At 47.8% G+C, this 12,779-nt stretch overlaps 1 protein-coding gene across 14 annotated transcripts in view; it reads right to left on the bottom strand.

Annotated features, from left to right (window-relative positions):
* Positions 1–12,779, bottom strand: part of PTPRT (protein tyrosine phosphatase receptor type T) — a 970,716-nt gene that overhangs the window by 60,893 nt on the left and 897,044 nt on the right. For 9 of the 14 annotated variants that reach the window (XM_073236583.1, XM_073236587.1, XM_073236588.1 and 6 more), the window contains one exon: positions 4,647–4,734. In XM_073236583.1, the coding sequence (XP_073092684.1) occupies positions 4,647–4,734 (88 nt within the window). Of the gene's footprint in view, positions 1–4,646; positions 4,735–8,245; positions 8,342–12,779 lie in introns of all 14 variants that reach the window. The other 5 variants (XM_073236577.1, XM_073236581.1, XM_073236578.1 and 2 more) reach the window with 1 other exon arrangement.

Below are 12,779 nucleotides of genomic sequence, written 5' to 3'. Positions count from 1 at the left end.
CTCTGGCCTTTAGGTTGAAACCAAATACCCAGGACCCACCTTCTCTGGACACCCAAGACCCATCAGTCACAATCCAGAGTCCTTCGGATACAGCCCAAGACGCTGTCTACTCTACCACGCCTCATCCCTCTGATCCCTTGAAACTCCGCATCTCCCGTTCACCCCCTTTGCCATCCATACCCGAATCATGACTTTTTCCTCCTTTACTGCTCTCTCGCTTTTTTTCCTCATTCCTATTGTCTTCCCCGCCACCCCAGCCTCCTTTGTATGGAGATTCAAAGTCAGACAGACTTACACACAGCATCAAACAAAAGTTACAGCCCTCATTGCCACATCAGACTGCCCTCTGAAAGGCTGCTCTGAGCCTTTATACCTCCACTTTCCTCCCTCCACCGAAGTGTTCACTAGCAGCTACCTTTATTCTCCCTACCTCTGCCTTTATGACCAAAGACAAGCCTATTGCAGGCGATGGCCAGACACCCACGGGGGATGTCCCTACTGGTCTTGCGCCATTCACTACATGGGTGACTTCCAGTACCCACAGTCTTACTCCTCCAACCGTTTCATCCCAACGGTTCATTCTCCTTATCAATCCCAGATCCCTGGGACTCTCGATGGGCCGCAGGAGTCACAGCCTCAGTTTACTACGGGGGGTCCTCGACCCTCCACAGTACCCTTCATATCTCTCGAGAGTATGTTCCCTCTCACTCCCAGATCTCTCAAGTTGCATCAGATATCGGACATTCCGAAAAAGTCATTATCCAAACTCTTGACGGCGCCTCTTCATCTTCTTATTCCTCCTGCTCTTGGTTACAGCTCATTCAGGACACCACCATCTTTCTCAACCACACCCTCAACACCGCCAATTGTTTCTTGTGCGCATCACTACAGCGCCCACTGCTGGCCGCTGTGCCCCTTAATATTTCCAACTACTCCTTCCATGCAGAAGGACAACCCCTCCGCCCCCTGGCAGACATACCCCTATGGGAACCAGAATACGCAGATAATCTCACCATCCACCACTGTGTAGGCCCAACTCCACCCCCCTCCAGCGCACTTCACTGCCTCCCAACTCCAGCACACCCTGCATTCTCGTCACCCTAATCCCACAGCTTACTCTTTACAGCATGGCGGAATTCCTTGAGCTCCAACCTCCCTTGCTCTCGTGCACTAAAAGGGCTGCTTTCCTTCCCATCATGGTCGGTATCTGTTTGACCACCTCAGCCATTGAGGCGGGATTTTCTGGGGGAGCCTTGGGTCACTCTCTATGGGCAGTTAGAGATCTCAACGCCAAACTTGAGGGAGCCCTGACATCCACTGCCGATTCCCTGGCCTCTCTCCAAAGACAGGTCACTTCGCTAGCTAAAGTCACCCTTCAAAACCGGCGGGCCTTAGATCTGCTTACAGCCGAGAAGGGCGGCACCTGCGTCTTCCTTCGGGAAGAGTGCTGCTATTACATCAACGAATCCGGCATTGTAGAAACTGACATTACCAAACTCACCGACCTTGCCTCCAGCCTCCACTCTGCTTCCAATTCCAACCCATTCTCTTCAATACTAACAAACCCCCTCCTCACCTGGCTCTGGCCCATTGCAGGCCCCATAATAATCATTCTTCTAGTCTGTCTCTTCTTACCCTGTATAATAAAGTTCATCAAATCCCAAGTTGGAAAAATCTCTAAACAAGCTTTCAACCAGCTTTTACTCAGGAACTATCAGCTTCTGGCCACAGAAGATCCCTCACCCTCACATAACCTCCTCACCACACACTGAGATGGACCCCTCTCTCCACTGGAAACTGTTCCTGGAAACAATGGCTGCAGACGCCTGGCTCCTGACACCCATATCCTCTTGGCACCATTAGAATCAACAGGTCCTCGACCTATGCTTACAGGGAACCTTCATTGATTTCCAACCTGAAGAAGTCCACATCTACTCATCCTTACTGTGGGGAGTCCTATCAACCCTTTCCTCCCAATCCTCAAGCCCTCACTCCCTTCTCCACCCCCGTTCAGCAGGAAGCAGTCAGAGAGAAAGCGACGTCCACAACCCCATAGAGGAGAAAGGGAGGAATGAAGGGCCCCCACCAGTAAGATGGTGAACTTCCAGCTTCTCTTCGGGGTCCTTGGTTCCCGCAGGCGCCACCTGAAGCCCAGTCACCTCTCGCCCCCCTCCCAATCCCAGCACCTAGCCAACAGCCAACAGCCCCATAGAAGTAACACCACAATCACCCCATGCCCCTTCCTATATAACCCAGCACCTTTCCCTAATAAAGCGGATTTCTCCGGTGAATTGCTGCTGTGTGTCACTCCTTTTCCTTTCACAAAGGGTGAGCAATGGGAAGTCTGGAACGATCCACAGCTTGGCTTGGCTTCTCACACTTGGCCCCACAGGCTTTGGCCTTGATACCTGTTCCAGTGTGGATAGCCTTGCCTCTCAGAGAGGTAAGGTCCACTGTGCTTTAATGATTTTCTTTTCTTATCTGCACAACACCCCAGGAGGAAGACACTGCTATACCCGTTTTGCAGAGAGAAGAATAAGGTTTAGCATGATCATCTCAAGTTTCATAGCCTATGATTTAGTGGACCCTATCTGAACTCACAGTCTACTAGGGGGAATGGAAAAGTGGCCAGATATTTTAGGGCACAGTACACATGGTGCTTGAGCAGAGAATGGTCTGAGTGAGCAGCTACCTGTGCCCAGAATGGGACCTCCCTGGGAGCAGAGACAGAGCATCCCAGGATCCAGCACAGGGCCTGGTTCAGATGAGGCCCACACGTCATAGGTCTTAATACACATTTCCTGATTGTTTGAACATCTATTTCCAACACTCCACTTATAAGAATTGTTGCTGTCTGCATTACTATCTTCCAAGAGACAAATTATAAATGCTTTCTGATTACTTCTACCATTCATAGCCCATTCCTAAATCAGCACAGGAAATAGCTAAGCTTTAACTTCTGCCTCTTTCTTCCTTTACAAGCTGCCTGAATCTTCACTTTCTTCCTCCAAGCTTTTTCTTAGGCAATGTCTAGACAGTTAAACAAAACAAAGCAAAACAAAGTATTGAACTGTGCTGGAAATAATTTGTTATTCAGGGTCTTTTTATTTTTTATTTGTTTGTAGCTGAACTGGGCTACCCAGAGAGCTGAGGTCAAGAAATGCTATGCACTGGATTGGTGAGATGTCAAAAGGTCCAGGTTGGCTACACTGTGATAGGCAAAGGCTGATATGGACTCCTGTTCAAATCAGAACATGTGCTCAGCATTTTGTACAGGGTAACTTTATCCTCTCTGTATCATGTTGCTTTGAAGGCGGTACATAACAATATTTGGCAGTGACAATAGTCATGTGTGACCTCTGCATGGTATTCAGTTTTATGGCAATTTCTCTCTCCCTCTCCCCCTAGAATGCCATACTGCAGTCGCACACAAGTATTGTTATTGCCTTTGTTCATCCTTGTTGGGACCATTGCAGTAGACTCCTGACTGGTCATTCTGCCTCCAGCATCTCCTGATCTAATCCACCCTCTCAATCAGCTACCCTAGAAATCTTTCCAAAATGGACATTTGATCGTGCCCCTTTCCCTAGCCTGGCTTATTCTATGTTCCCACATGGGTATTCAGTGAATTCTGCTTAAAATAGGTAGAATGATACATTCACAATGCTCATCAGTGACTCTGAGAACTCTATAGCTAAAGTAGTAATGGGGCCAGGTACTGTGTCAAGGGTTTTATGTACCCTTTCCAATGACTCTATGTTATGTTCATCATTTTAAAGGTGAGGGAATGGAAGCTTAGAGAGGTCAGGTACCTGCCCAAGGACCCCACAGCTGGCCTAGAAGCCCCTGCAGTCTGACTCCAGAGGGATCTAAGTACTCTGCAACCCTGCCGTCATCAAATCACATGCTATGTACCTACAAGAATGCTAAAGCCCATTGTTGAGCAAAAGGCAGCATCCTTCCATCCTCTCCTGCTTCTTCCTGCAGGTTCATGCCACCAAATGCCTGTGTCAGTGCAGGCCCGGAGTGGCAGGTATTCACCTGACAGCATCTCCCCACCAGCAGTGGGCTGTGGCTGAAGTCGTGATGCCCTAAACCCCCCACCTTTTGACCAGAGCCCCCTTGGGTTTCTTTGAGCCCTGAGCTGCTGGCTCCCCGAACCCTCAGGTTTCGGGCTAGAGTTTCTGACTCCTTCTGAGCATCAGTCCTTGCTCAGGGCTTTACCTTCTTGGAGTAGCATTTTTCTCTTGTCCAGGCATCCTCAGCCCCTCCCTCGGGGCTGGACCTTGCTTCCTACCCCAAGTCGCTGCAAAGGTGGTACTCTGCTTTGGAGGGACTGCTGGAAACACTGAAGTATCCCTTTGGCTGGGTTTCCTCTCCAACCTGAGGGGTTCTTGACAGGTGATGCCAGGCAAGACCCAGCCTTCAGAGGCCTCCTGGATCTACCCTGCCTGCCCCCACTGGCTCCCTGCCTGCTCCTGAGATCACCCAGGCTCCGTCATTCAGGCCAGGTGTGACAGGGAGGCTGAAAGGGAGCTCCCAGCTTGGCATGTGGGTCCACAGCTAGACCCATCAGGGATCAGGTGACAGTGACAGCTCCCTTTCCTTCCCCCTGAAGCCTGGAGCCCTTCCAGAAGGGTACCTACAGGAGATGATGTTCCCGTATCGATTCTTATTGCGGTTTTCATCCTCTTTGGCTGTGTCCCACGAAGCAGTCTGCCCCTCTGGTAAGGCCTAAAAAGGAAGAATGCTGGTTAGGATGGCCTGAGAGGGGGACTTTATCTAGATGTAGATAAGCCAGTGGGGGAAATGAGACCCACTGGGATGGGGCACTCAGTATAAAGGCTGTGTGTTCTTAGACGGGGCCTGGGGAGAACATAGACTAGGCCCACTATGGACTTAATTGCTCATTCATTGAGTCAAAGTACCAATGTCTGTGTGTCATAAGCAGACATCTGGTCCAGTAGGGGAGTCATTTGTTCATTCATTCATTCATTTGACAGATATTTCTTGAATCCCTAATAAGTGTTTGGCACTGTTCTAGGTACTCGGGATACAGAGCCATACACCAAGTCCCCTTTGAACTTCCAATCAACTGGAAGATGCAGCAAATGATCAAGCAAACACATGTCATTTTAGATAGTAGAAAAATGCTGTGAAGGAAATGAATCAGGGTACAGGGATAGTGATGAAGGATGCGAACTATTTCAGATTACACGGTACAGGAGGGCTTCTCTGAGAAGGGAGCCATTAAATGAATTCCTTATTGATGTAGAAAAGCCAGTCAGTCCAAGGAATGTAGGATATACTTTCCAGGGAGAGGGAACCAATGCAAAGGTGGTAACCAAATATCACATTCAAGGATAAGTCAGGGGAGAGGACAGATGGGTGCATCTGGAGAAGCTGGGCGAGCTCAGGTTATAGAAGGCGTGGTCACTGGTAACAAACTGGGTATTTTTCTAAGCGTGATGGGAAACAAGCCATCAGAGGGTTTTAAGCAGGGCAGTCAGCTGATCTGATTTATATTTTACAAAGTACTTTCTGGTTCACATATGGCATACAGGCTCCAGCAGGCCCAGGGAGGTCAGTTAGGAAGGAAGCTGTTGTAGTAGTCCTGGTTAGAGACAATGGTACCCAGGACCCCGGCACCAGGGTGGCAGCAGTGGATACAGTGAGAAGTAATTATTTTTGGATGTTCATTTGGATATTGTAGATTTGGGTTGCCCCAGAAGCAGATTCAGAAACAAGAATTCAAATAGGAGGTTTTATTTGGGACGCAATCCTAAGGAGCATGGGTGGGTGAGTAGGGAAAGTGAGAGAGTCAAGGGAAGGAAGTCAGTAAAGGTACGCCAGAGAGCAGGTTCTAACTGTGTACACCTGGGCTTCAGTGGGCCCGTTTCTGCCTCAGAGGTGTCCCACCAGACAGAGAGGGAGTTGGGGGTTATTTGTCCACAATTCCCATCTGCCATTGGTTGAGGACAAGTCTTAGGAAATACCTTGGCACTTCTGCTATGCTCTGTAGGCAAGGTGTGCACATTCTGTGTTAAGGAAGTCCTCAGGCAAAAAGCCACAGGCAGCGGATACCGGGTGAGCACGCACAGGAACAACGAGAGCAGAGAGGGCGTGGGCAGAACCAACGTGTCCACTGTAGATGGGGACTGTGAAGGAAAGAGGGATGAAGGCCGACTCCCAGGCTTTCAGAACTGAGTGGAGAGTCATGCCATTTACTGAGATGGAGGAGAAAAAGGGGAGAAACAGAATTGGGGAGACGGGCAGGAAGTGCTCTGTTTGGGGTACATGAAGTGCTAGAACAGTATCTAGCACTTGCTGAGTATTGTGGGCTCCTTAACATGTTTAAAACTGTCAGAACAGCAGCAGCAGCCACATTTGAGAAGACTGTGCGACATCCAAGCTGAGATGTTGAGTAGGAAGTTGGACACACAGGTTCAGAATCAGAGTTTGGGAGAGACGAGAGATGGGAGTCTTCAGTTTAAGAGGTGACAGACAAGTAAACAACCACGTGGAATGATTTAACAGAGTTATGAGCCAAGTGTTATGGAAACACAGAGCAGGGTGCAGTTATCTCCCAGAGAAGGAAGATGGGCATTGACAAGAACAGAAACAGCTTTAGGAAAGTTGCAGGAGCGTGAGGGTCAGGCTCTGCTTTGATTATGTTCCTATCCCGCTTCTGGTAGAACAGGCTGAATGCCCTACTCATGGCTCTTGTACAGCATCTGAGTCTACACAGCTCCCATCAGCAATGCAGAGGAAAGGAGCTTCTACTCATCTTAATGAGTAGCTTGCCTTTGCCCATCTATTCCCTATAAGGTCCATCCTAAGCAAGGAGAAGTCTGTAATCTGATTGGTTAGAAATTCAGCCATTCAGCAGGCTATGTTTCATAGACAGGCAGGACCACTGTCTTTTAAAAACCCAACCCACTCATGACTCCCTCTTGCTTGGTTCCCATCTCCCATGTGTTAAGCCAATATGTGTGGGTCTTTTTCTAGAGCAGAAGTTGGCAAACATTTTCTGTAATGGGCCAGATAGCAGGCAGGGTTTTGTAGGCCATCGAGTCTCTGTTGTAACGACTTATACCCAATTCTACTGTTGTAGAATGAAAACAGTTATAGACAAAATATAAAGAAATGGGCATGGCTAACTGTCAATAAAACTTTATGAAAACAGGTATTGGGTTGAATTTAGACTGTGGCTGTAGTTTGCCGATGTTTGTTCTAGAAGCATGACCATGGTCCTCTGCTGTGCAGTGGTTTGGTAGGTAGATTTGGTGCCCATTCTGCTGCTTAGCCATTCAAATTGAATGGAGATGGGGTGGGAGGTCCTGGCTGGGACTTCTGGGGCTAAGCCATGGTCTTCAACCTAGTTTTCCCCCGTGTTTTAGACTAGGATATGAGAGTGCCTTCCCAGCTATTAACTGACTGGAATCTTGTTCTTTGTGTGTCAGAAACCCTGAGACAGGCAACCTGCAGGAGAAGAAAAGCAGGTGCCAGGCTCTAGGCACCAATCTCTGCCTTAAACCTGAGTGTGACAAAGCATCATGGGGACAGGAAGGCACTTCTTTTACAAATGGGGGGCTTGTTTCTCCTTTCACTCCTTTTCTTCTTCCTCTTCTTGATCCTCATTGTAAGTGACTATCACCCTACATCTGTCTTGCCACCAAGCTAGGCCATCTCTAGACTGTAAATGGTTCTTGCTTTTGTCTGTAACTCCTAGAACTGAGATTCCAGTCCTGGCCTCACCTTCCCAACCAGGTAGCACTTGTTGTTTCAGGCAACCTGCCAGGCTATATATTCCTGGCTCTCTGCAAAGGTGTGCCATTTCCATGGTAGCACTGGACCCCTAATGCTTAAGCTGACATTCCGGGGGTGGATTTTCTACCTGAAACCTTCTGTGATAAAGCCAACTGTTTATTCAATTATATCTGCTCAAAAAGTGATGTGAAGCCAAGAATAGGACACTCTGCATAGTTTTTCATTATAATTGTTAGGAAAATAATATGTTGAGTACCTACTACGTGCCAGGGTTGGGGCTATAATCAACTTAAGGTTTCATTATGGCTGCACATTAGAACCACCTGGGGGCAGCTTGAAAACTCCCAAAGGCCTGCCTTACCCCCAGACCAATTAAATCAGATTCTCTGGGGATAGGTGACAAGTGTCAGGAGCGTTTAAAGCTCCCTGGGTGATTTTCACGTGCAGCCATGATTCTTGCAAATAGTGAATTTACCTGGAGAAATACTTTCCCATGAGTCTCCTCACTGGTTTCTCTTGCTTTCGTTTTGTCTCCTTCAATCCATTCTCCACTGTAATCAGAGAGATCTTTCTAAAATGTGAATAGGACCCAGTTACTCCCCTTGCCATTGTCTTTGGATAAATTCCAAAGTCTTTAATACATGATTCTGAATGACTTCACTCCACATGCCCCTCCAGCCTCCTTTCTTGCCCTTATATTAATATTCCACAGATAAGGAACTAAATGCAATTTAGTTGACAATTCAGACCATTTCAGGTGCTTCAAAATTCTGAGACTGACTTTAGACGTACTGATCCCTCTGCCTGAAATTTTCTTCCACCCAGGTCTGCCCAGTAAACTCCTATATATTCTTCAAAACCCAGTTGAAGCATCTTCTCTTTTGTGAAATCTTCCCCACTCATCCTCTCAGCACCCCACTGCATCCCCAGATGCTCCGTCACTTCTTCTAATAGTGGATGGACTTCTCTATATCTAATAATTTCAATGTCTTGTCTTCCAGCTTGGTGATGGGCTTCCAGGGAAAGGTGGCATCTCATTCATGTCTGTGTCTCCAGAACCCAATACTGGCTTTGTTCCTCAAATGTGCTTGTATCACCTCTTTTGAATAAATGAATGAATGTACAGACGGATGAAAAAAATCAGTGGGCAAGGCAGCTTCTGTGCACACAGAAGGCAAAGATCCTGGAATCTGAGGTGGAAGTGACCTTGAGAACCTTCCCCAGTGGCCTTCCAGGAAGCTGATAAGATGCTTCCTAGCATCTGCTACCTGGATACCCTCTGTCACAGAGAGGTCACACCCCATACAGCTTCCTGACTCACTTTTGGACTGAGCCACTGAACAGCGTTTTGTTTCTCTGCCTCCATGTCCTTTGTCCTGCTCCTTGGGGCCCCACAGAATAAGCACCCTCTGTACTCAGACACTGCAGAGATGCGGGGAAGCTCTCTGCTCATCCCCAGAGTCCTTACGTGGCACACCGTGGGAGTCCTGTCCATATCCAGACCATGCCCTTCAGGGTGTACCCATAATGCAGGTATCCTTAGAAAAATCTTAAACAAAGCCATTGTGATGAGTGGCACTTCTCTGCGGAAAACCATGTGGGCCCTGCCATGGCCCTGGGCCCTCTGTGCCCCCTAGTGGAGGCCGAAGGAGAAGGTAAGAGCCTGGGGGCTGCGCCCATGCTGACAAAGGCAGAGGAAGCCGGCCTTACAGAGCTGTCCAGGAGCGCGTGATAATGACCCCTAATTGGTAGACTTTGATCACACATCCATTTCCCTTCTTAGGGAGCTGCAATCTAATAAGGGATAATCTCCTGAAGGAAAAAACTATGAAGGGGTAAAAGTAGGAAAGGGAGACTCATCTTCATCTTCAAAGCGAGCCAGCCGAGGGGCATTATTTTTACATTAGCGGCTAGTTACAGTAGATTGACCAGGGAATGGTGGCAGTCATTAGGAGCTAATCACATTCTTTTGAAACCAAAATTGCCACCTCATTATATTCCTCCATTATCAATCTTCGCTTTCCTTTTCTCAGCCTCTTCTCCTCGGAGTGTTGAGCTCTATTTTTACACTCTTCTCTGGGTGTGGAAATGCTTCCTACTCTTGAGTAGTGTGGCTTTTCTAAGGCAATCATTTTTTTTTTTAGTCCTAAAAGATGCATCTGGGGATGTCCTCGTCCCTGGAGGTCTGAGCTGTGATAGTCACAGAATCCTCAGAAGTCAGATCTGGAAGGATCTTTTGAAAAATGATTGCCGCACTTTACAGATCAGCAAAGTGAGATCCAGAAACAGGAAATGACTTGCCCAAGAATACATATTAAGTGAAACCTGTCTCCCTCCCTCTCTCCTTCCCTCCCTCCCTCTCTTTCTGCCTTCCCCAGTGACCATCTGGGGGCTTGGCCACGAGCAGGTCCTAAAAATAGCAACAGACATGGCAGACAAGACCACATGAACTTTATGTCCTAGTTGTGAGAAGGTGCAGGCAATAAACAAATAAGATAATTATTGTTTACAACCAGTGCTACAACAGGGTGCTGTGATAGATAGTGACAAGGGACACAGACTGCTTTGGAAGGGTAGATTGGGTGGGACTCTTAGAAAAGGTGACACTGAAGAAGGATAAATTGACCCCTGACTTTCAGGAGCTGGCTGGCACTCACTGTGGGACCTTGGTGCTTTCCTGTTGAACATAAACAATTACACAAAATGCCAACACCAGGTGAGGCTACCCTGAGATCAGGATGGGGCACAGCACAAACACGACCACCCTGTAGTCATAGCTACACACACACAAAGATAGGAACATTGTCCAAGCCAAAAAAATATATGACCAGACCTCCCCCTACCCTGGGTAATATGAGTGACAATAGCTGCCTCTTTGCCAGTTACAGCTTTAGCCTTCATCTCGTGCCACCCTCTTAAAGTTAAGATCCATTAGGGTGCCCCATCTTGCCACCTGGACCTAAGAATAGTGTCCAATCCAGGGCAGAGCCCCAAATCACCTAAAACAGCCCACATCTTAAGAGTCCCTTCTAACAGCCCCTTCCTGAGACGCCCCGCAGTTCCTACACCTGCTTGTTCAGCCTGTGTGTTGCTGCTGGTCTCTTGTGGACACATCTGAGCTGAAAACTCAGTGATGAGCATAAGGCAGCCATGGTAAGAGCTGGGAGAAGAATGTTCCAGGCTGAGGGAACGGCGAGTGCACAGCCCTGAATGCAATGAGCTTGATGTGCTCTAGAACTTGAAGGGGCACTCTGTGGCGCTGAGAGAATTATGTGGATGGGGTGGGGCTGGTGCTATGGAGGGCTTGTGGACCACAGCCAAGAATGGGAATTTTATTCTGAGTCAATGGGGATGCTTTGGTCATTTTTTAAGGTGGGGAGGCTGAGCTAGTACCAGCATTGTGATAAGTGGCTAAGAGCTTTGTGGAACATAAACAATTACACAAAATGCCAACATAAGCTGAGGCTACCCTGGAACTCCTTTTTGACAGGCTTCCTAGACTTTAGGATAAAATTATCATCTGGTGCCTGCCCCAGACTAACGGTCCCTGTAGTTGTAACCCATAGCCACCCTCCCATCTACCTTCCCTCCCAGCCACAGAGCTGAGGTCCCCCAGGGCCAATGGGGGCTCAGACCACATGGCTACAAATCACAGGCTGCTTCTACCTACTGGGCTGAGTCTGTCCATACACTGCAACCTACCTCAGTCTCCTCCCTTAGACAATCAGAATTGTCCCTGATGTCTGCCTGGCTGGTTCCATGTCCTACCTGTGGGTTGTGCCCTATGGAGATATGAGGGTCCTTTCTGAAGCTTGCATTCTTCTTTGGACACTCTTTTTTGTACCTAAGCCTCTTTAAGTTGTGCACAAAACAGCGAGACATCAGAACACAAAGCTTCCAAGAGCAGCTCACCTCCAGTGCAAGGTAGAGTGTGTCCTGATCTACTTTGCTTACCCATTGACCCACTGTCCTCAATAGATTGTGTCAGCTATGGTGCACCACTCACTCCCTTTGTACCCCTGGACATAGCTGGATATGCTATGCCCTGGGGTGCAGCAAACTGGGCCCAGGGAATGCTGATCAGGCAGTTCCTGGCTGATGCTTCAGGGCACAGTGGAGGGCCTGCTTCGTCCATCAGCAGTCCAGCCCACCGGGATTTCTCTGCACCCCTTCCCACCACTGCACTCTCCAGGCACAGGGAAGATTCCAGAGGGTCTCCACCAAGGAGGTGTCATTTTTTTCATTCATTTATCTTGTCAAGAAATACCTCTTGCCCACTGACTGCATTTTAATCAGGGAAAAGGCAGGGTTTTGCAAAAGGCAGACAGACCAGAGTGTTTGTATATTTTTACTGCACATGATTCTACCACTGCAAGTCTCAGTGAACTTTCCTGAATTTTACATCAATAATATCTCCTTCAGGTGAGGGGTGGGAGAAGGATTTGGCTACACAGGGGCAGCACAAGGAATTTTCTGCTGATGGAACTCTTAGTATCCTGATCACGTTGGTGTTTACATGATTCTACATATTTGTTAAAACTAATAGAACTCTATACCCTCCCCCCCAGAAACATTAAGTTTGCAACATGTAAATTAAAAAATGAAAAAAAGTACAGAAGTTTGTGTTGATTAGCAATTACCTGAGGTAATTCATAGAGGCACCTAACACAATGTCTGGCACACAGTAGGTGTTCAGAAACTTTTCCATTCCACTCTTTTCCAAGAATATGCCTTTGAGCCCCTTTGGCTTCCCACTCTTAGAATTTACTTTTTTCCCTCCTTTTTATCAGAAACATCCAGCTTATTGTCACAAGACCAAAGATGATGGGGCCTCCCTGCAATAGCCACATGGCTTGCCTCAGATCAGAGGGGTTCCCAGGATCTAGAACTTTTGTTTTAAAACTGGGGTCATCCTGGACAAACTGGGACAAGTTGCTCACCGTCAGTATTCAGGGAGTGAGAAAGAATTCCATGAGCTATTGGAAACCTAAGGTCTGGTCTGAATTGTG

Source organism: Manis javanica, chromosome 5 (genome assembly GCF_040802235.1).
Source record: "Manis javanica isolate MJ-LG chromosome 5, MJ_LKY, whole genome shotgun sequence".
NCBI classification, from domain to species: Eukaryota; Metazoa; Chordata; class Mammalia; order Pholidota; family Manidae; genus Manis; species Manis javanica.
Note: the sequence above shows the minus strand (reverse complement) of the source record. Positions and strands in the feature narration are given on the sequence as shown.